The 23,141-nt window shown below is 37.9% G+C and overlaps 1 protein-coding gene across 1 annotated transcript in view; it reads right to left on the reverse strand.

Moving 5' to 3' along the window:
- Positions 1-6,638: 6,638 nt before the first annotated feature.
- Positions 6,639-23,141, reverse strand: part of IL1RAPL1 (interleukin 1 receptor accessory protein like 1) — a 1,773,934-nt gene continuing 1,757,431 nt past the window's right edge. Inside the window, exons 10-11 of the mRNA XM_089673890.1 lie at positions 12,324-12,494; positions 6,639-8,524 (exon numbers count right to left, since the gene is read on the reverse strand). Coding sequence (XP_089530016.1) covers positions 7,806-8,524; positions 12,324-12,494 — 890 coding nt within the window. The 3' untranslated portion in view covers positions 6,639-7,805. The remainder of the gene's footprint in view (positions 8,525-12,323; positions 12,495-23,141) is intronic.

A 23,141-nucleotide genomic window follows, 5' to 3' on the forward strand; every position in this document is an offset into this window, starting at 1 on the left:
TTCATCCATGTTTTCAGGAATTTCTTCTGTTCTTCAGCAGACATTTTTTCTGTTTATGTTGGCTGATGTTCCCATAACTCCCCATAGGCACTGTCATACAGTAACAACTTATCTCTGTTCCATTGTAAGGGACCAAAATAATATTCACAGGAAGTTCTACAATAAATGGAAATGGAGATTTTCTAAAGCTAACTGCTGTGATTATTTATTCCTATACGTGATTTCCATGACTGTCCTGAGATTTTGTAATGCAAAAAAATCAGTTTTTATGCATAGCCAACCACAATACCAAATACATAGGTAGATATTGTAAAATTGCTAAGTTTTGCAGGGTTAAGGTACAATTTCCTCCAAAGTGTTTAGATTATTACAAAGTGCCTCATAAAACAATATTATTAAGAATAATAAATGGTTTTGCACAGTTGTGTTAAATAGTAGGGAAACATGTTGCCCTTAACAGCTTAGTCAGTAATAAATATTTGGAGGTGTTTTTTTTTAACCAAAACCATCAAATTCTCTTGCTTTTCTTAATGTTAAAATAACCTTTGAAATTTGTATTGGCTAAAAAAATATGTGGGTTTAACTCTATTGTTATTATTATTTATTATTAATATCTATTATTAGCAAATGTACTTTCGATTCAAACATAAAACTTGATTAAAATTACTATCTCTGTCCCATGTTTCTCTCTCTCTTTATAAATATGCCCTTTTCCTCTTTAAGCTCAAAGAAAAGCCAAAGTTATAGTGGTGCTCACATAGAAACTTGAAAAAATAAAATAAGACAAACTAAAAGGATAGAAGCACTGCTCCACAATCAGATTGCCCAATCTGTGTTCTGCAATCTGTTTGTAATATGTATAGTCTGTCTTCACTTTCTTTTATTAAAAAAAAAAAAAAAAAGGTTTTCGCCCCCTCCCCACCCCCAATCCCCTACCAAAAAAAAACCAAAAAGAAAACATGCTGGAAATCCCAGGAAAACATTCATGCAGCCCTGTTTGTTTAAGGATAGTAGCATGCTTTAAAGGTGAAGAGGGAAAAACATGCCCCCCACCTCTAAACACTTGCTCGGTGCTGAAAAAAGTCTGAAATTAACTTATAAATACATTGCCTATGAAAAACTGAATTAACTAATTTGTCAGAAAGTAAGAATTATACTGTATAAGACCATTCTACGACAGCACAATTACTTTTTAAAACAATGTATTCATTGGCTTTTAAAATCTGGTGAAGACCAGGTATCTAATAAAGAGGAGACCTGGACAGCAAAAAGACATCTTAAAGTGCATGCCTGATGTTGAGGACATATAGTTTGTGTGGTGTGTATATATACAGTATGCTCTATTTTTTATGTATTAATGTTAGGACCAAAAAAATTAAAAAGCTAAATTATTTTCTTTTTATTAAGCGAAATAAATATCAAAAACCTTTAAATGGAAATCATGCAGTCTTTTATCCAGACAGCAAGCAGAGCTGTGGATCCTTTTCATTGCACTTTTTCCCTATAATGTAAAAAAAAAGTTTAAGAGGGTGACCATGCCAACAGGTAAAGGTGGTTATCTATGCACATAACCAGGTGTGTCCCAAAAAACACCAACATAAACCAAATATAAGGGGGTTACAGCTCAGGGAGCATAGTTATTGCTCCATTAAAGAATAATCCAGTGACTCTAGACATCTCTGCCCTTTTAATTACTAACCTGCACTCTGCAGTGAATATGCAGATATGTCTGTGTTCATATAGATCAATAAGTATACAGTTTTGATAATTGATTTTTTATAGTATAGCAGTATACAGTAATTAATAAGTACTATTTAATTACTTTGAAATTTGTATATATTTAGACATTTAGTGGGTATTTGATAGCTTTAACAGTGAGTCTCAAATCAAGATGATAGTTAGGACAATATACAGTAATATATATATATATATATATATATATATATATATATATATATATATATGGTTTGGTTTATATATGTATGTGTGTGGGTGTGTGGGTGTGTAGATATACAGTATATGTTCACAACAGGTGGAAAAAAATAAGTTTTTTAATTGCATGTTTATGGTCAACACATGACATACTAAAGAAGTATTTTTAGTCTGCAAATATTGCAATACATGTCCAAACTGGCCAACTTCATCAAAATGATCCCCCTCTGGCCATTCCATATTCAACCTGACAGATTGCCAACCTATTACTTGCTAATTAGCATACACATAAAAGCATAGACATACTGTGCCGATACGGGGCAAATAGCCACAGCTGTCCACAACTGAAAAAGACAAAAAGTTTAAAGGAATGGACAGCACCAACCAAATGGCATACTCTTAAGAGCATGGACCAGAATCCAGCAATGCAAGTGCAGGTCAATAATTACAAGGAGAGGGAAACCTGGGGTTGCTGGATTATTCTTTAACAGGACAATAAATTATAATCTTTATACTCTTTGTGCTGTAACCTTCTGGTCCACACTTTCCAGAAAGTGATCACTTTGATACAGTTGGCCAGTTTGAACATAAATTGCAATGTATGCAACAGGGGCGGACTGACAACCTATGGGACCCCTGGACAATAGGAGATCATGGGGCCCCTGTGTCCTTACCCACACTCAAACCACACCCAAAAAAGCCTATGAAAGGTACCATGAGCATCTCATGGGGCCCCTACTGACCCCGGGCCCTCGGGCAGTGCCCGACTACCCGAATGGTCAGTCCGCCTCTGGTATGCAAACTAACTGCTTTTTAATCAAGAGCTTTCTTTGAATAGTTAAGGGTTAACATTTACTTATAGCTCTTTATATCTTATGTGTAGTACATATGGAATCTGGGCTAGTAAATTATGCTCTCTGTGCTCTAACCCATATACACTATATAGCCAAAAGTATTGGGACACCCCTTCAAATCATTGGATTCAGGTGTTCAAATTACCTGCATGGTTTCCATGACAGAGCAGCTGCATCCAAGCCTTACATCACCAAGTGCAATGCAAAGCACCACATGCAGTGGTGAAGAGCAAGCCACCACTGGACTCTAGAGCAATAGAGACATGTTCCCTGCAGTGACAATTCAGGCTTCTCTGTCTGACAATCCGATGGACATGTCTGAGTTTGGCAGCTGCCAGGAGAACGGTACTTGCCTAACTGCATTGGGCCAAGTGTAAAGTTTGGCAGAGGGGAGATTATAGTGTGGGGTTGTTTTTCAGAGGTTGGACTTGGCCTCTTAGTTCCAGTGAAGTGAACTGTTAAGGTGTCAGCATACCAAGACATTTTGGACAATGTCATGCTCCCAACTTTGTGGGAACAGTTTGCGGATGGCCCCTTCCTGTTCCAACATGACTGCAGCACCAGTGCACAAACAAGGTCCATAAAGACATGGACGAGAGAGTTTGGGGTGGAGGAGCATGACTGGACCACACATAGTCCTGACCTCAACCCGATAGAACACCTTTGGGATGAATTAGAGTGGAGACTGCGAGACAGGCCTTCTCGTCTGACATCAGTGCCTGACCTCACAAAAGCACTTCTGGAAGAATGGTCAAACATTTCTATGGACACAATCCTAAACCTTGTGGACAGCCTTCCCTGAAGAGTTGAAGCTATTATAGCTGCAAAGGGTGGGCCAATTCAATATTGAACCCCACGGACTGGGATGCCATTAAAGTTCATGTGTGTAAAGGCAGGCGTCCCAATACTTTTGGCAACATAATATATACTTATAATATACTTACTATATATTATTTTATAACATACAATAAAAATTTACACAAAAGAGATATAGTTTTTCTTTAAAGTGGAACTGAGCTCACAAAGTGAACATTTACTATGGTATAGGGGATATCTAGAATGTGTAATTGTGCCTAAGCAGGACTTTGAACAAATTTGCCTTTTGTCTTGAATTCCTCCTGAAAGCTAGCAGTTCATTTCCTGGTATGTGATTGTAACTAGGCATTCCTGTTTGTAGTATCAAAACTGTATATCTGCTGTGTGGAACTAAGACACCTAAACCTCTGACTGCTAGATCAAAAAGGAGATTTGAAGAACGATTAAGTGATACCACCACTACTGCTTTTTTTTCTTGCTGAAATCTCTGACATAAGGAGGCAAATTCTTGTCTCTATCAAGGTGGCTGCCTCCATATAGAGACACAGGGAAAAAAAAGGCATGGAAAGTTAGTCAGGAGACCACAGGCAATAGTCCTTTGCCTTCTTCCTGCCTCATTTTAAGCACAGATTCCAAAGTTAATTTCTTCTTTAAACAAATAGAAATAGAAATAAAGACACAAGGATTAGGTAGTATACCCCACATATCAGATATTACTAATGGATATCCACTACTTGTGATTAAACAAGCACAATTAGTGTTCAAGTCCATAGTGAATAATCCATAGAGTTCACAAAGCAGGTGGATGGATGGCTGGAAAGGTGAATGAGAGAAACACATTCTGTCTGGCAGCTCCTAGCCAGTGGATCTGGGTAATCCCTCACAAGCATACAAAGGAAACAGAGCAAGACACCAGATTAGTTTAAGGTTCAAACCAACACTTTATTCCATTTTTCACTTACATCACAAGCGGGCCCTCACAGCCTGTCATGTTCTCCTGTCTGCCTTCCTGTTAGTGCCGTGAGAGAGCAGAGACGCAGCCTATCTATCATCCTACAGTGGGTCTCTGCTTGTGCCCTGCAGCCCTATCAGTCATCCAGTTTTCTGTGAGCTGTCATTTCACACCATCACTCTGACACCTGTAGTGGTCTACTGGTCTTACAGATGTAAGTGAGAAATGGAATAAAGTGTTGTTTTTAACCATGCCCTAAGCGGGTGTCCTGCTCTTTTTCCTTTGTATGCTAATAGTTATCCACTATCATGAATTTAATCTGTGCTGATGACCTCACCTCTATATAAAAACTTATTTTTCATTAAAGTACATTTTTGGGAATCAACACAGGTTTATTGGCTTGGTGTAAAGCATATTATCCTAAAGGTAAGCTACTAATTGTCCATTAGTATAAAACAGTCTAAGGCTGGAGATTTTAGTAAGAACTAAGCACAACAGCACTGACTACTGTTACAATGAACAAAGGTAAATTAAAAAAAAAAAATTAACCATTAGGCAAACCAACCTTAGTTTCTCACCAAAAGGAGTGGTGTATATAATTGGCATTCATCATCATGCAAATTCTCATTTAATTTGTAGGTACATGAACTTTCAGTGGGAACTGAAAACAAATGGGCAATTTGTTGCCTTATGAGGGTGGTATGTGTAATCTCCATTAGCAATGTAAATAGATACAGGTATTTGTGCAACTATATTTTAAACAAGTTACAAATTTAGTGGTGCATAACTATATAAGTATAAATATATTTAGAAACAAGGATTCAGGTTGAGGAGTATGATTAATTGGTTTACCAGATGACTCTGAAGTGTAGGAATGTTTTGATGTACTGTACATGTACAGTATGTAACACAGGATATGCTCTATTATTTATCAGTCCTAACACTGTATACGAGACAACACTTAGATTCAGTACCTTATTTCAGACTCTATGGGACCAAAGAAAGTATCTAGATCAAACCATTAATATCTTGTATGTTTTCACTATGTCCACTTCAAAGGACCCTGTCTTTAGATATGGATTGCAAATGGTGATCTGTCCAGGAATGCATAATTTACCCATAAGATAGTTGGGAACTTGCATATCTAATTTTCCCTCCAAAAGGCTATGACCTGACATACTTAAATCCCCCCCCCCTCCAAAAAGCGTATGCACTTGCATATTTAATTTTCCCTCCAAAAAGGGATGGGCTAGTGAAGGGACTAAGTTATGCTAAACACAGGGGGTGGTGAAATTGTCCAATTCTGGATGAGATGAGTCAGATTGATTAGATAATCCCACCAATCAGGATGTCCCCATACAAGTCCATGAGAGATAGGTCTATATTAGGTTAGGTCTGGAAATCAGACAGGGAGAGAGAAAGGCCCCATGCTACACAGCTGGTAAATATCAGACATCTCTTTGGCATTTACATGTATACATGCTTGTGTTATGTGTTGTCTGTCTTACTGTTCTTGTATTATTGTTATGATTACAATATTCTATAATTTCTTTGTTTATGTTTCCCTTTTTTTCTGTAACTAGATAGATTGCTGTTTGTTAGCTTTAGACCTTCATTTTATCTACCAATAAATTTATGTTGTTGTGTAGAAGCTTTCACTCATGGTCAAGAACTCTCATTAACCAAATCATATCTGAAAGATGTTAAATCTCAAAAATATAAAGGGTGGGTACCACTACCTAAGAGCACCACCAACAAATATGATCTCACTGAAGAGTGTTGGTGTGTGACAGACATTTACCCTCTCGCATGAACTCAAAAGAACTGAGAGTACAGGTTTATATAATTATCAGACAGGAATCTTTTCGCTTGATGGATACATTCCTGATGTCAAACTATTATGATGTACTGATGGCCAGCTTACATCTTTCACTTTACAATGTAAATGTAATGCATCATAATTATTTACACTGAAGTTGATAAAAAATGTTTATCTTTCAATATATTGCATTATACCATGAAATGAATAATTTCAAACACACACTTTCAACCTCTCAAACATAGAAGCTTTTTTTTCTTAAAAATAAACATATTTCTTTATTTTATTCAGTAAAATGTGTTTAACATTTTAGGTCTGATTAATTTTTATAAACAATAAATCTGTTGGAAAGGCTTTATGCATGTTGGCGTTCACATCTGGTGTTTGTTACCTCCTGAGTTATAAATTTAAATTGCCTTTAAGCTGATAAAGTTGTAATCTTAACAAAATGAAATCTGATAAGGCAAAACACTTTTAAAAATATTACAGGAGTCTTTGATAGTAACAAGGTCTTTCTCAGCTTTGGTATGGACACCACCATACAAAAATAACTTCAACAATGCATGTTTTGTGTCTGACTATAGCACTGTAGCATTTCAAGTGGTATTTTAAAGTAGAGAAAAAGGAAACAATAAACTATAAACAATGTGATCCCCCCATTCACCCCTTCACAAAATCTAAAAAAAAAATGGTAAAATAAAGATAAAATAAAGAAAGAAAAAAAACTTTTGATAGAAAAATGTTTCCATTAAAACTGCTCTCTAGGATCTATGTTACTGCAAAGCAATAAATACAGACCAGGAATCTTGTTGAATGATAGACATTTAAGTTAGTTAAAAGTTAAACAATCAGACCATCTTGAAGTGTAACCAAGCATGCTGCCATCAGGTAGGTGGGCAGAAGGAATCAAAAGTGAGCTCTGCTGGTTATCTTAAAAAATAAGAGTCATTGGAATCTTGCATACTTCTTTCTTTTGATGCTGAAAGCTGAGCATCATGAATGTATAATACTAATAAAGCCAACAAAATGAATGTTGATCCTTATCCAGTGGTTGGTTCAAGCATTCCAAAAAAGGGAAAAACTTTAAATAAAAAAAAAATAATGTAAAACTATACTTAAGGAGAAGTAAAAGAGAATGCTGCCTATCTATACATCAGTCTATTCATAAAAAAATGTAACTAGACAAATTTCATTGACATATAAAACAAAGTCAAAAATGTAATGGCAAGAGACATGGGTAAAACAGGAAGACACTGATGCTACAAATAAATTGCAAAAATATGTACAAGACCCTGTTTTTCCTCAGATATTAACGATTGTAATGCATGTTTAACAGCAGCAGTCGAGGATGAAGTTCCAGGCACCAGACTGCAAGATCCGCTTCCAACTGTGGGATGGTGGGGGTGGGGCTGCTGTGCCCCTACCATTCCTGTCACCAGATGACACTTGATATACTTGTCTCCCTTGGCAAAAGTGGCAAGATAGCACTGTTTGTATGGGCTTCATCTGGGTGCTGCTCCCTGTTTGCTTTTGTTTGTGGCCGCTGTCCATTGATAAGTGTCATAGGTATGTTGCAATAAGTATGCTGATTACCTATTGAGGTAAAAGGCAGGGTGCCAGTTGGAGGTACATCATATTCATAGCTTCTATAATAGTGTTTCTGCCGCATCTGAGTATGGTAAGTGTTATGAAAGGTAGAACGGATGTCAGGATGGGCAGTGGCCAGGGCAGTGGAAGTGGCAGCAGCCATGGAGATTGCTGAGACCGTCTGCAGTTCCCCAAAAGGTCCCTGCTCACTGACATCTAAAACCTGCTCATGTGTGATGGGTTCTATTCTTTTAAAAGGCATTTCGTATTGTAAACGTTTCCAGAATTTTGAATTCAATTTGTTGCATTTTGGCCCATGCCATTTGATAACGGTTAGAAGCTTAATTGTGTGTTTGAGAGTTTCCACCTCTTGGTAATTCATAATCCCACGTAATTCACTGCACTCAATCAATATGACTTTGATTTCCCCAGTGACCAACATATTCCGAAGTCTGGTCTCTAGCTCAAATATACTCCATCCTCTTCTCACTACATATGTGGGAGTCATAACAATTATTAGCCTTTTACTTTGATCCACACATCTTGCCACATCTTCAATATAAGCTGTAAGAGAAGAGGAACAAACTAGCCATTAATACAAATTAGACATTAATATGAATAAAATTAGTTTAAACAATGTTTAAAAATTTAATTTCCTTTTGTCTTGAAACAAAAAGATTATATAATATACAGTCTTAGTCTTTATTATAAAATACATGTTATAATGTGATGTTCTTAGAATTACATTTTTTAATTTCCAGCCAGCTGTGAATTTCTAATACAGAATTATGTCACTTTCATACCAAGCTTAGCACCATGCAGGGCGTTCTGCACTTGATTAAAGTGTATGTAAATCCTAACAATGGACTATTCTTATTTGCTCTGTTAAGTGCTATGTTTGCTTGATAAGTGCAAAAAAAAAAACTGTTGATCTCTCGAGAAGTTTAATTAGCCCACCCATTTCTTATATTGGAACTACATAGTAATTAGACCTTAAGTTGTGGATGACAAGAGAGTGTTTAAAAAAAAGATTGAACATAGTGAAATATGCATGTATTGCATAGATGTATGACATTCTAAGTTTGCATACACTTTCATGGTTTTTCATGCAGTTTGTATCATCCTTGCTGTATTCTCTCTCCCCCCCCCTCTCTCTCTCTCTCTCTCTATAGAGAGAGAGAAACATTTTTTTTTCCTCAGCAAAAGTGGAGGTACATTGTAAATATTTTGATCGGCAATATGATATAATTCTAAATTAAGGATGAAGGAATACAAAGCAGAATGGTGACTCATCAACCATAAATGAATCTGCCATGTTTAATCAAATTCAAACTGTTGTCATCAGCTCAGTAATGCACATACTGAATCCCCACAAGGATGTGTAAAAATGCAAACTGGAAGTCTAAAATCCTGCATTACTGCCAATACACTTTTCAATAGTCTTATATTTTTTAATCTTAGTTTGTACTGTGCAACACATTGCAACATATAGGAAATTTTTAAGAAAATATGTATATGCTTCAACAATTTGTTATTTACCACCTATAGGTTGCCAGTAAAGTGTCGCATAAATAAACAAGTATTTTAAAATGGCAGTAAAGCCTACCTTGTTTACTTGTACCAACAGGTAAGCCTAAAATAAGGCTTACCTGTAGGTACAGAAAATATCTCCTAAACATGCACCGTTTAGGAGATGATTACTATACAATCAGTCAGTGACATCATCAGCGCATGCGCACCGCACTCTCTAAGGCTGGTGCGCCGTCCATTGAGAGAGTCATGCCGTGACCGTGACTCCCGCGTACATGCACGGGAGTGATGTTATTGCAACTGGGCCAGTCAGACGGCTGAAGAACATGAACCCGGGAGGAAGACTGGGTGAAGATGGAAGCCCTGTCAGTGGTGACAGTGTGCCACTGGAGGGCTTTGTTCTATGGTAAGATTTTCATAATGTGCTAGAATGTGATGCATACTAGAACATTATGCTATTATATTGTAGGAGACATTTTTTTAGATTTTTTTGACTGTTTACTACCACTTTAAGTGCTTACTTTCAGTATTTTTTATTCTCATAAATAATTGTTTTCACATTTAATGTGCCTCTTGCTTGAAAAATTGACTTGGAAAGTCCCTAGACAAGCCCTCTCCCTCCTTGCATGTTATAACCCTCTTCTCTTCAGGGAATGTCTTATTATTCTCTGTGTCAGCTCACTTCCTACACAACCTTTCTTTGTAGCTGCTGGGGTGTTGCAAAGTATAATACTATAAATTGTCCCTTGAGTAATAACTTTGAGTCTGATGGGGCTGCTGACATCACCTCCAAGGTTGCAATATCCAGCAACAGTTTCAGTGCTTTTGATTGTCTACACAATGGAGGCTTTTAAAGGTAAATATAATGCATTTTTATTAAAATTCATGGCCTAGGGGCCACGTCTCTTTAAAGGGTTAGTTCACTTTTACCAAAAAACTGCCTATGCAGATAAGGAATGTCTGTAGATCCTTTAGAACAAGCTGTGTAATTTTGATCTAACTTCAATAATGCCCTAGCTAAAGGTGTAGGCCATTTACAAACCCCATGAAGCTTGACCTGAAAACTCCGAGGACATTGTTAGACCGTTCCTAAGTGAGGCCCAGCTACTACTGTTCACATTCACAATCACAAGGGCACTTTCTCTGATTCAGATCCTTTTACACGCTTTCTTGCCCCAGATGCAGTAGCCTTGAGCTTAGAGTTTGACAGCTCAATCCTGTGATGGTGAATAGTAATAGCTAGCAATGTCCTAGCAACATCCAGAGAGTTTTCAGGTCAGACTTCATGAGGTAGGTAAATGGCTTACATCTATAGCAAGGGCATTATTCAACTTTAGTCAAAGCTGCACAGTTTGTTACTATATATACAGGTGCCGCTTATCTGCATAGGCAGTGTTTTGGTAAAAGTGAACAAACCCTTTAAAGTTGATGTAAACCCTAACTCAATTACACTTAGTTTGCCAAAGTTATGTGCATCACAAACAATTGACCTTTTTTAAATAGAAAACTTATTTTCACATTTTTGATGTGTGTATCATCTCGGTAATGCTTATCATCTGCAGCCTCCAGGCAGTCACTTTTGCCAACATGCTCTCCAGTGATGGCCAGGGGTGGACTGACAACTCATGGGGCCCCCGGACAATAGGGGATCATGGGGCCCCTGTGTCCTTGCCCACACCCAAAAAAGCCTATGAAAAAGCCAATGAAAGGTACCAGGGGCATCTCATGGGGCCCCCTACTGACCCCGGGCCCTCGGGCAGTGCCCAAGAGCTCAAATGGTCAGTCCGCCCCTGGTGATGGCAGCATATAAATTCCCAGGGAAGACTTCTTGATGCTGAATAGTTTGTGTTGGAGATTGTGCTGGAATGACTGGATTGGTCATTGGTCGTGGGTGGACTTTTCCAGTGTAATACTGTATGTGTAAACACTTCTTTGGAAGACTTTTTTGGAATGCAGTCATCGTAGGAACACAACTGGGAGACAGGGACAATACAATGCAACTCTATAACAGGAAATTACTTAACAAGGAACTTTAATGAAAGAATTTTCAGTTATTATTTTTATGGATATTTAAAAGTACCAAAACAGGTAATTTTTTTAACTTACAATAACCTGTTGAAGCCTATTTAATTTGTTAAAGGCATGTATATTGTGCCAATCCTTCACAGTGCTTTACTTATTTTATTAAACATTCATATCTGTCCCCGCCCTCAAGGAGCTTACAATCTAAGGTCCCCACCTCCCATGCATACATGTACATATTAGGGCCAATTTATACAGTAGCCAGTTGATCTACCAGCTTGTCTTTGGAGTGTGGGAGGAAACATGCACAACCACCTGGAGTGTGTGCAAATTCTATACAAGTAGTGTTGAGGTTGGGAGTCAAACCAAGTGCTGCAAGGCAAATTTAAATGATTTGGTTTGCATATACTTTGTAATTATTTACTCACAGAATCACAATGCAATACAAACTAAAATAAACTATGAAACAAACTATATATTTTTTTAGCCATACAATCTATTTTGAGTCTTCCTTGTTTAATAGATTCCCTGTGCGTTAAGTTATAAATATTCATCAATCATCACAATCCTATTCAGAATACTTCTTATTAGAGCTGCAATTTTCCCAGGTTATAAAAACATAATTTTGTCAATAGAGTTCGTGTTTTACTCTTATTTGTGAGTTTCTTATAACATAAGAATCATAATGTATTTGCTCAGTGCATGTTAGAATGAGTTTACAGATAGATTAAAAACACACATTGTATGAAGGGTTAGCAGCAAAGCAAAATCAATAAAGCTGAAAAGAATCAGATATGACGGATTTACTTACTTCCTGTTGGGATTAAATCTCTGTCAGGTATGAACAGTTTATAACCATAGTGTTTTTCAAGCATATCAGGCAAAATTTCCAGTGCAAATCTTTCTTCCTCTCCAGTCTCCTGGTTCCATTGATCTGGGTCCACTTTTGTATATGATAAATAGGCATCAAAATCTTTGTTGTCTGCAATACAAAGTTCAACTGTAAATGCCATATAAAGGAAACTTTCTAACTCCTACCCTAACTGGAATTTCAGCTTTGTGTTGTTGCTGGCTATATTGTTTATGAACTGCAGCAGAAAAAGATATGCTGCCGAGGCTACATTTTTCTGTTTGCTCACCCAATAAGTCCTCTGTAATTTAAAATAAGTAGCAGGAAAATACATTAGCAAGACTGTTACCACCATCATTATTTTCTTGTTGGACAAGGTAGAGATATAAACTACTGTTGGGAAGTGTTTCAGTTATTGCATTAAAAAATTTATGTTTGAATGTTTGAAACCAAAAACTGACCTAATGTTTTAAAGTGGAATTAAACAAACTGATTTAACTGTTCCAAAAGAGTTACATTCTAGGCATGCCACTGGTGTCATGGTTACCAATGAGCTTATGTCAGCTTAGAGGCTAAGATGAGAGTGTCCTCAACTGTAAGGGATAGAAGGGCTTAGTTACACTTAAATAACATGTGCGTAGATTGGACAAATTGGATTTAATTAATTTAAAGTGAACTTGCAGCCAGGCTATGGATATTCATCCATTTACATGTTCTCAACAAGCATGAGCTGTAAAACAAGTCCTCACTGACCTCTATAGCTGTAGCCACACCGGCATAATTCATCCATATGTGAACAGCAGAAATACTGAAGTTGTTTAGTAAACAACGCAGCTTAATCTTTTCCCCTTTCCAGACCACCTGCTCTGTTATTAAATTAGAGCTGTTATTAGTTAAACTGATAATTTACCTTTCACTGAAAGTTCTGAACAAATTTAGAGATTTTGTTGACATTTCACCATTTCTGTTAAATGCATTAGAGTCATTGATATAGGTAAATTTAGGATAGGATTTACAGTGGTGATGTGTCCTGAGAGTTATGGAAGCTTTTTTCAATGATCCCAAACCAATGTTCAATGCTCTTGTGCCACCCCCCCCCCCCCCCATAGCCTATATATTGTATTTTTTTTTTTCAAAGAAAGAAAAAAGATAGTGAAGAAAAGTAGAATAAGAAATGTGAAGCAATAAAACATAAATGACAATCAAATAAAAACAGAAATAGAAAGAACGCTAAGTTAAATAAACTAATATACTCTAAATACACTACATCCTGATAAAACACCCTTGAATTAAAGAAATAAAAAAAAAAGGATTGGAGCTTTTTTCAAGCAAATTTGGCCTAAACAGCTAAATGAGTGCGTTCTGGCAAAGCATTTTATGACAAACATAGTAATTTTACACTAAAATAAGCTTTGCTGAAATCACTACACTTATCTATACATTCCAGATTGGAAGACTGCCAAGTTATTGCTGGGCGATTGTGGCCTCTGATGTAAACTAAGTCTGTAGCTTAGGAAAATGTCAGGAAAAGTATTTGAATCTACATAGCCTGGTCACAGTTACACTTTAAACTTTATTAGAAAATGAGAACAAACAAATGGACTTGTAGTTCACAAATCAGTGAATCTTAATTCATATATTTCGCACAAATACTAATTTAGGCAAACCATGCAGGTCACAATATCTAGGGGTCAGCAATGATCCCATCTATGTGGTTTTTATAGATTTTGATTTGTAAATTACCACCGAAGTATGTGGATTGTGAAATTTTGAAAAATAATTCAGGTAAATGATTGTTCCTGGCCAGCCTATTCCTAGTTGAAAAAAAATTGCTGAGTTCCCCCTTTATATCCATACCAGAACCTGGATAGACAGTACACATTGGTTACAAAAACTGTGTTTTGTTCTTTTAGGAAACAGGTGTAAGGTCCCCCATCAGCCATTACACGATCTTTATTCTTGATAACAGATTTTGATGGGGACCCTAGGCAAAAAAACTGTTTCCCCCCATAATCCAGACTAGACGCATATCCAGTTTGCCTGACCAAGACAATGGAGGGACAATTAGTGTCAATTCAAGCTAATGCATGAAATAATTTCTGGGCAGCTAGATGGCAGATGAAGTTTTTAATTAAAAAATCTTTTGGGAGCTAAATATATGGATGAAAGTTATTCACTAGGGGGAGACCTACTAGGGGAATCAATGATGGAAAAGGATCTGAGGGTTTTAGTAGATCACAGACTCAGCATAGCATGCAACGCCAACGTGCAGCAAGCAAGGCGAGTAGACTACCAGCATGCATTAAAAATGAAAAGAAATAAAACTATAATTCTACCACTAGCCTTCTTGAGTATGGGGTCCAGTTTTGGTCACCAATTCTCAAAAAGGATGTGCTTAAACTGGATGTGCAACTTTTGTGGGTGGGTTTTTTTTATTCCCGTTTGTCTTGATGGCCTTGTTGGTTTTACCTGCGGATGAGATACTGAGCATTTTATATGAGTATGTCTAACAGTGGTGGTTAAGACAGCTATGAAATGCCAGTGTAGAGTAAAACATGTCAGTATATCACCCTGCTCCTTTATTTGATGTTTCACCCTGTTTGGTGATTTTTTAAATAAAGATGATTTCTATAGTAGTGCAGCCATCTGGACTGCCTCATTTTTTCATCATCAGCTGTGAGGTGGTCTGGTACTTGTTCAGTGCTATCACATAAACTTGGTCAAAGATGTGGGGATGAGGCCCTAGTCGCTAATATGAGGACAGTGCATTTTGGGGGGAAATATTTGTGCCCCTCTTACACAAAGCACCCCCCCCCCCAATTTTAAGGTTACATGACCTGGTATGGTGCATGGGGAAAACATGTTTGCTGCCTCTCCCTTTATTGGCCAGTCAGGTTGCATGTCTGGATAAGGGCCTGGTATGAAAAATATTAGGGGGGGGACTCTATGGTATAAATGTTATGGTTTACCCTCCAAATCCACACCATAGGGCCTGGTATGAATATTAAGGGGGACCAACTACACCATTTTTCTTAACAGCACAGTACACATTTTTTAAACAGTGTTTACTTTCCCTGTAAATAAAAGCTGTAAGGTTCCCGTCATAAGGCACACACACCCTTATCTAGTGGGTAAGGGACTGATATGGATACATAGGGGCCCCAGAGCAAAAAACATTATAAGGTCCCCCCAGTATTTATACCAAACCCTCATCTAGGCATGCAGCATGGCTGGCTGAGAAACGGTGGGGAAGTAAGCATGCAGCACCCTCCTCCTGAACTATACAAAGCCACATTTAAAATATTTTAGCTTGATACAGTATTTTTTATTTTTCCCAGTAGTTCAGATTTAAGCATGGCTGCTACTTCATGATTATTTGACATATACAGTTCTTCCATTATAGATGTACGTATATGTATATTGAATAGCGTTTCCATGGTGTAAACAACATCTGAAAAGAAATTGTAGTGCTTAGCTATTTTGGTATACATTAATATGGACGAAAGAATAATCATCAACATCACATTTTAATGTACAGTAAAACCTCTTTTGTACAAAAAAAACCCTTCCAGTCTTGTTAAATCAGTCAACTACCATTGTCTAGAAGTAAAACTTTAAGTATATCAGCTAATATTAATTTTCTGTCAACTAGACAGAGTTTTTATCTTCTCCAAACTTTTCTGACACAAATGACCTCTTTTATAGTTATTTGCGGTCAACAGGCGTTTATCTGACTGCCATTATATAACAAATTTTCAAAAACTTTATTATGCAAAAAAAGTATTTCTTAATAACTCAACCACTTAGTGATTACACAAATGCTAAATCAGGGATGAAGTTGCACCACATAATAAAAGAAAACAAAATAAAATAAAATATTAAACCACCAAATACTGTGGTCAAATTTAGAATATTGCAGATCCACTTCCAGTTCATCAGTAATCATTGTCTTAAAAAGGACATTAACCTTTGTGCAATCAGAGGCCATTGATGCCTTGATGCCCAGGCTAAATTTTACAGCACCAGCCTTTCGTCAGTTACCCTAATAACTCTATGACTTAGTTGCACACCCAAACCATTTTTTATACATACTGTATTTATAAGGTCGTATTGGATTTTTAATTGGTATACTATTTGGATTATTTTTATGTATTATTAATTATTATTATTTTTAGCAGTTGAATCATTAAATACATGGCTTTTCAGATGAACATTGCAGGCTGAAGGCTTTCATTTTTAACAATGGAGCCTACAATCTACATGTCAGAGCTGAAATAAGATCACATGATCGGAAACAACAGTTGGTTGCTGGTTCTCAAAGGGGAGAATGTATATTAATAAATCCTTGGGATGTGACATTTTCTCAGAGAACATTAATATACAGATTGCTGGTGGGAAGGGATTAAAGGCATTACTATTTTTAAGTAAGTAAATATGGTACATCTAACATATTTAAAAATGGCTCAATATAGTGTTTGTGTAGGAACATAATAACTGTAGACTTTCTTAGATTTCTATGATTGCTTCAAAGAGAAAAGCATTATTACGTTTTTTAAAAATAGCTTAGAGATTAATTTTCATTAAGAGGTCAATAACCGCAAAAGCAATGAAACTAATTCCATGAAATAGGAGGTCACATGTTGATTTTTTGTTGTTGTTGTGTGTAAAGTACAGCTAAATCAATTGCAAGACTAATGATATGTTAACCTTTTTCATACTCTCTAGAGAACATTATGCACAGACTATGCAGAATATCAATTGCTTATAAAAGAAGCCTTATTGAATATTCTACTGGGTGCCAAAACTAATTCTATATTCATTCAGTGCTGAAATCAGCTATTTACGAGTGCATCTTTTTTTCTTTCCTATTTTCCTTACAAATGCTTGCTAAAGAGGAAGCTGTGAAATAAACAGTGTCCTTTTTTACTTTGTGCCAAAGAAACATTCATATTTTGTACTATAAGTTCAATCACTGGAAACTCAGTACAGCAAGAACTTTTAGAAGAGCAGTTTTCTGTAATAGAGAACAATATATTTATAGTTGTACTAGTAGGACACAGTTTTTTCTTTTTATAAACATTATCTGACTACAGTACAATCTCACATTTGAACTTACAAAAAAGGAGGAAAAAGTTTTGTTTAGAGATTCCTGGAAGCCAATACCATTAAATTCCATTTCTAAAGAAGTCATACAGATAACCTCATTCTGTGCAACTGATGTACTTAGCAGGAGACTAAGAGGAATATGGCTTCTTATACATGCAGAGTAAACTGAAGTACTGTTACCACTTGCTTCCAGCCATCACGCTAAAAGGCCAACAGTGTGAAGCAAAGGATCACAGTGGCTTGCTAAAAAATGCCTTCTGGAGTTGAGAATTTTAATAAGGCATACGATTAACGGAGTGCAATTTTTTTTTTAACTTTTAGTTTGTACAAGGTTTACAAGGAAAGAACATTTGGCACTTCCTGGTATTACCTTAAGCATAACAAGTTTAACCAATGCAAATTGTATTTTACATTTACAGATTGTAAATGTTTATTGGCGCATGAGCTGAATCTATACTGTAGTTATAATCAAGAAATGTAACTTTATTGATAAGCTATACCATTCATAGTAAAAGGAAAACTTCAGGAATACTTTATTGAATGGAGTGTAGAGGGGTCTGCTAGTCTAATGTCTAAAGTGTATTTAAACTTTTATTTGTTTTAGATAGAATGTTGAAGGGTTATAACATCTGTCATATTTTTTTTGTTGTCTGTGTCTCCACTGGGGAAGTTTACCTTTGTCGCCAAGACGAAAAATTGGAGAGAATCCCAAATTTAAGATTTTTCACCAGAACACAAAGGGGTTGATTTACTAAAAGTGGAGAGTGCAAAATATGGTGCAGCTGTGCATTGTATCTAATCAGCTAGTAACTTCAGCTTGTTCAATTAAACTTGGACCTGTAACTGCAGGCATCATCCGGATATAACCATTGCAACTGAGGACGTCATATGACAGCCTACAGTCGGCATGAGTTAAACATGAGTAGTTTGGGAAAAAAAATACATCAGTGCTAACTAATCTCTTTAAAGTGTGTCTAAAGCTGAAAGAGATTTTACCTTAATGCATTAGCAGCATTGAGGTACGAATTCTTCAGTGCGCAGCTCCCCCAGCTCCACCTTAATGCTTACCTGAGCCCCATCTCAATCCAATTAATTTCAGGAGAGCAGAGGCTCTCTCGTCTCTCTCCCTCCTCATAGCCCCAGACACAACAGTGAGAGGCATTAGCTCCCATTGTTGTCAATCACATCCAGTGAGGAGGGACACAGAGAGCTGGCTTGGGATCAAGCCCATAAAAGCTGCTGCATTGGGGGTATTTGGTAAGGGGGAATCCAGGAGCACCAGTGGAAGACCCGGAAATAGGAGGATCGGGGATTCTCTGTGCAAAATTAATGCACAGAGCAGGTAAGTATAACATGTTTGCTATTAAAAAAAAAAAAAAAGAAAACAATCACTTTAAATATATTGCCATACACAACTGCAAGGCTTTATTTACTTAGCAAAAATAGGTAGCAAGTAAGGAGTGCAAAATATACTTTCTCCCATGCCCTTCACTCCACTCATCTGCTGTCTTAAAGTCTCAAACACCCCAATCATTTTCACAGTTACTAAAGAGATTGTCTCTACACATGTCAATGGCAAACCACTGGCATTCAGTAATCTGGATTTGAAGGAAAGATTACATAACTAATGCAACCATGGAACTTTCAAGTGTTCAAGTGTTAGATGATCATAACTTGAGCATGAAGGCTAGGAAAAAAAACAGGACACACTCTGATGATGTCACAATTAGCTGGTCTTTATTGTACAATCTGCAACTACATGTCCCCACCCTCTTTCAGAGTTGCCTTTCCTGGGACTGGTAAAACTGGGCAAATTCTATCAGTCACAGTTACAAGAGTCCATTTGTACAGTAATTGTTTTGTGTGCTGATTGCCATTTCACTGAACTTTAAACACTTTGCTGTTGTGTTTACTTCTTAATGACAATGTCAAATTCCATTTCTCCATTCATGGTTTGTAATTTGTTGCATTTATGAAAAAGTGAAAATAAAGAATTAAAAAAATAATATAAAACTGCACACTGAAAGGAGTAGACAAGCTAGAGCTCAAACTATTTGAGCTAGAATCCCACATATTTATATTCTGAACATTCTTAATTGTACCCTGGTTGTCAGTCCTCTACTGAAAGTTGGGAGATACAGCATTTCTAGCAGGATGAAGAGGAATTATTCATCGCTTGCATATTTTTCAACTGCACTGATTATTTTTTTTTGTTTTTCCCACATAGACACTTTAAGCCAGAATGCATGTATTATTTTTCATATTTACATTAACAAGAAAATATTTTCAAATATTGTTGCCTAAAATAATGATAGCTATGATCACTAATGATCATTACAGATTATTGAATGGTACTAAATATGCTCTAGATTTGACACATGCCTTTATAAAATGTCTTTTGTGTGGTGTTCAATTTCAGGTACTATCCCACTGGTGCACCAGAGGACAAGAATTTTGATCAAAAACTACGTTAAAGGGATATTATAGTAATTTATTTTGCAAAATGGGCAGAACTTACAGACATGCTTTTGCTGTTGTTTTTATAATTTTTCTCCCCTGACCTTCATCCTCATACTGCCCCTCGGCCATGCTGCTACTCCAGGTATGTGGGTGCCCCCTGTGCCTACCGAGACCTATGAAGTGCTGGCTAAGTCTTTACTATGTATAGACTCCAGTTTGGAACTACAAACTTACATACTTACATGTAGCTATTCTAAAGAGGGACAGAGCCAAAGCATACTGACTCAGGAGCCACTGTCAATGACAACTGTGGACTTTGAGCCATATTTTTATGTTTCAGACCACATGTGTATGAACTATTTGTTTTAGTCTATTCTGAAGGAAGCTATTTTTGTGTTTGGAGGGAATAACCACTTGCCCTTCAGAGGATTTACCCCCCTTCCAGACCAGGCCATTTTTTGCATTATGGCGCTGCATTACTTTAACTGACAATTGCGCGGTCATGCAACGCAGCATCCAAATTAAATTTATGTCCTTTTTTATGAGCTTTCTTTCTGTGGTATTTGATCGCCTGTGTGTTGTTTATGTTTTGCGCTATAAAAGTCCGACAATTTTGAGAAAAAAACAATATTTTTTACTTTTTGCTATTAAACATGTCCAGTAAAAAAAATCCCAATACGTGAAAATGAATTGGTTTATTTGAAAGTTATAGTGTTTACAAATATATACTGGGATTTTTTGTTGTATTTTTAATTTTTACTAGCAATGGCAGCGATCAGCAACCTATAGTGGGACTGCGGGCCTGCGGGCCTGCGGCGGGCATTCTGACACTGGAGGGAACTGAATTGGTGTTACTGACATCCCAAGTGACACCAATTCAGTGATCAGCGCTAAAAAAAGCTCTGACACTGTACTAATGGCACTGGGCAGGAAGGGGTTAACATGAGGGGCTATCAAAGGGTTAACTGGGTGTTGTTTTACTATGTGCTGTGTCCATGTGCTTAATTGTAAGCACACTGCTTTGCACGGCTGTGCACAGCACAGCCATGCAAAGTAGTGTGCATGAGCTAACAGCGAGGAGAGCTGTTTTGTTTACAAACTGTTCTCCTCCCCGTCAGAGATGCTCAGTAATCACCGGGAGATGGCAGTAATCACCAGTTGGGACCCGGTGATTGACAGCCGTGGCTGCGAATGGCGGCATGGGTATATATAAGTGATTTTGCACACATGTACCACCCTGTAGCAGTGTTTCTTCTATAGGGCAGTCAGAAAGTGGATAAAGGCTAATGATCTTGAGGGTTAATATCTCTAAATACAGTATATAGTGATAAGATTACTTTTAATGTTGGAATATGCACTGATTTGTTTACCTCCCATTCACTCCCCTGTGGCTCTTTTCACTCAAAGAAGGCAAATTACATATTGGGCAATGTCAGATATGTGGAAGTATATACCTCATTACCCTCGCTCCTACATGCCAGCTCTTGTTTTTGGCAATTGGCTTTTCAAGCACCCAGCACTGTCACAATATTATTAATATTATACAGGATTTATATAGCGCCAACAGTTTGCGTAGCGTTTACAATATACTGTAAGGGAGACAGTACAATTACAATACAATTCAGTACAGAAGGAACAGAAGGGCCCTGCTCATGGAGCTAACAATCTAAAGGAAGGGGGAGGTGATACAAAAGGTGATAGCTGCGGGGGATGATCTGGCGGAGGTGATGCAAGTACAGTTCTTAGGTGGAGGTGGGGTAGGTTTCCCTGAAGAAGTGATTTTTCAAAGATCGCCTAAAGGCAGACAGGGTGGGGGCTGACCGGACATGCTGTGGTAGGGAGTTCCAGAGGATGGGAGAGGCTCTGGAGAAGTCCTGGAGGTGAGCGTGGGAGGAGGTGATGAGGGAGCTAGAGAGGAGGATATCATGGGAGGAGCGGAGTGGGCGATTTGGCCGATATCTGTGGATGAGGTCGATGATGTAGCTAGGGGCAGTGTCGTGGATGGCTTTGTAAGCTGTGGTTAGTATTTTGAATTTTATACGTTGGGTTAGTGGAAAACAGTGGAGGGATTGGCAGAGAGGGGCAGCAGTCGCTGATCGTTTGGTAAGGTGTATGAATCTAGCAGCAGCATCCATAATAGACTGAAGGGGGGATAGCCTGTAGACCAGTGAGGAAGGCATTGCAGTAATCGAGGTGAGATATAACCAAGGCATGGATAAGTTGTTTTGTGGTGTCATTGGTCAGGAAGGGGCGGATTTTGGAAATGTTCCGGAGGTTGAGGCGGCAGGATTTAGCCAGTGAGTGGATGTGGGGCCCAAAGAGTCTAGAGTCTAGGATTACGCCTAGCACCCTGGCATGAGGGGAATGACCAATGGTTGTGCTGTTGATCTTAATGGTAAAGTCATGAGTGGGGGATCGGGGAGGAGGAAATATTACAAGCTCAGTTTTTGAAAGATTGAGTTCAAGGAAGTAATGTGACATCCATGCTGATATGTCGCTTAGTAGATTTGTGATATTTGAGGAGAATGAGGGGGTGACCTGGGGAGTAGAGAGATAGATCTGGGTGTCATCAGCATAGAGGTGGTATTGGAAGCCATGGTAGGTTATCAGTAGGCCCAGGGAGGAGGTATAGAGAGAGAAAAGGAGGGGCCTAAGACCAGAACCTTGGGGTACCCCAACAGAAAGAGGAAGCGGAGCGGAGTAGGAGGAGTTGTAAGTGACACTGAAAGTGCGCTGAGAAAGGTAAGAGGTGAACCAGGAGAGAGCAGAGTCACAGAGGCTGATGGAGTGGAGTTTGCTGAGGAGGAGTGGGTGGTCGACTGTGTCAAAGGCAGTGGAAAGGTCAAGGAGTATGAGTATGGAGTAATAGCTGTTGGTTTTAGCAGTTTCTGTGGAATGTTGTGGGCAGAAGCCAGACTGTCTGGGATCAAGAAGGTTGTTGTCGGTGAGGTAGCAGTTCACATTGTTGTGAACAAGGCGCTCGAGAAGCTTGGAGGCAAACGGGAGCAGGGAGATGGGTCTTAAGTATTCAAACAGGTGGGGTCCAGCGAGGGTTTTTTGAGGATGGGTGTAACCAGTGCATGTTTGAGTGGGGAGGGAAAGGTGCCCATGGAGAGTGAGAGGTTGAAGAAATGTAGTCACATGTAGTCAAAGAGAAATTCTTTAGCCCTATGTTGTGACCTGGGATCTTGATCACATGCTAATGAGTAAACA

The sequence above is a fragment of the Staurois parvus genome, unplaced genomic scaffold (genome assembly GCF_062004578.1).
Source record: "Staurois parvus isolate SC_StPar_1 unplaced genomic scaffold, SC_StPar_1.0 ptg000145l, whole genome shotgun sequence".
Lineage (NCBI taxonomy): Eukaryota > Metazoa > Chordata > Amphibia > Anura > Ranidae > Staurois > Staurois parvus.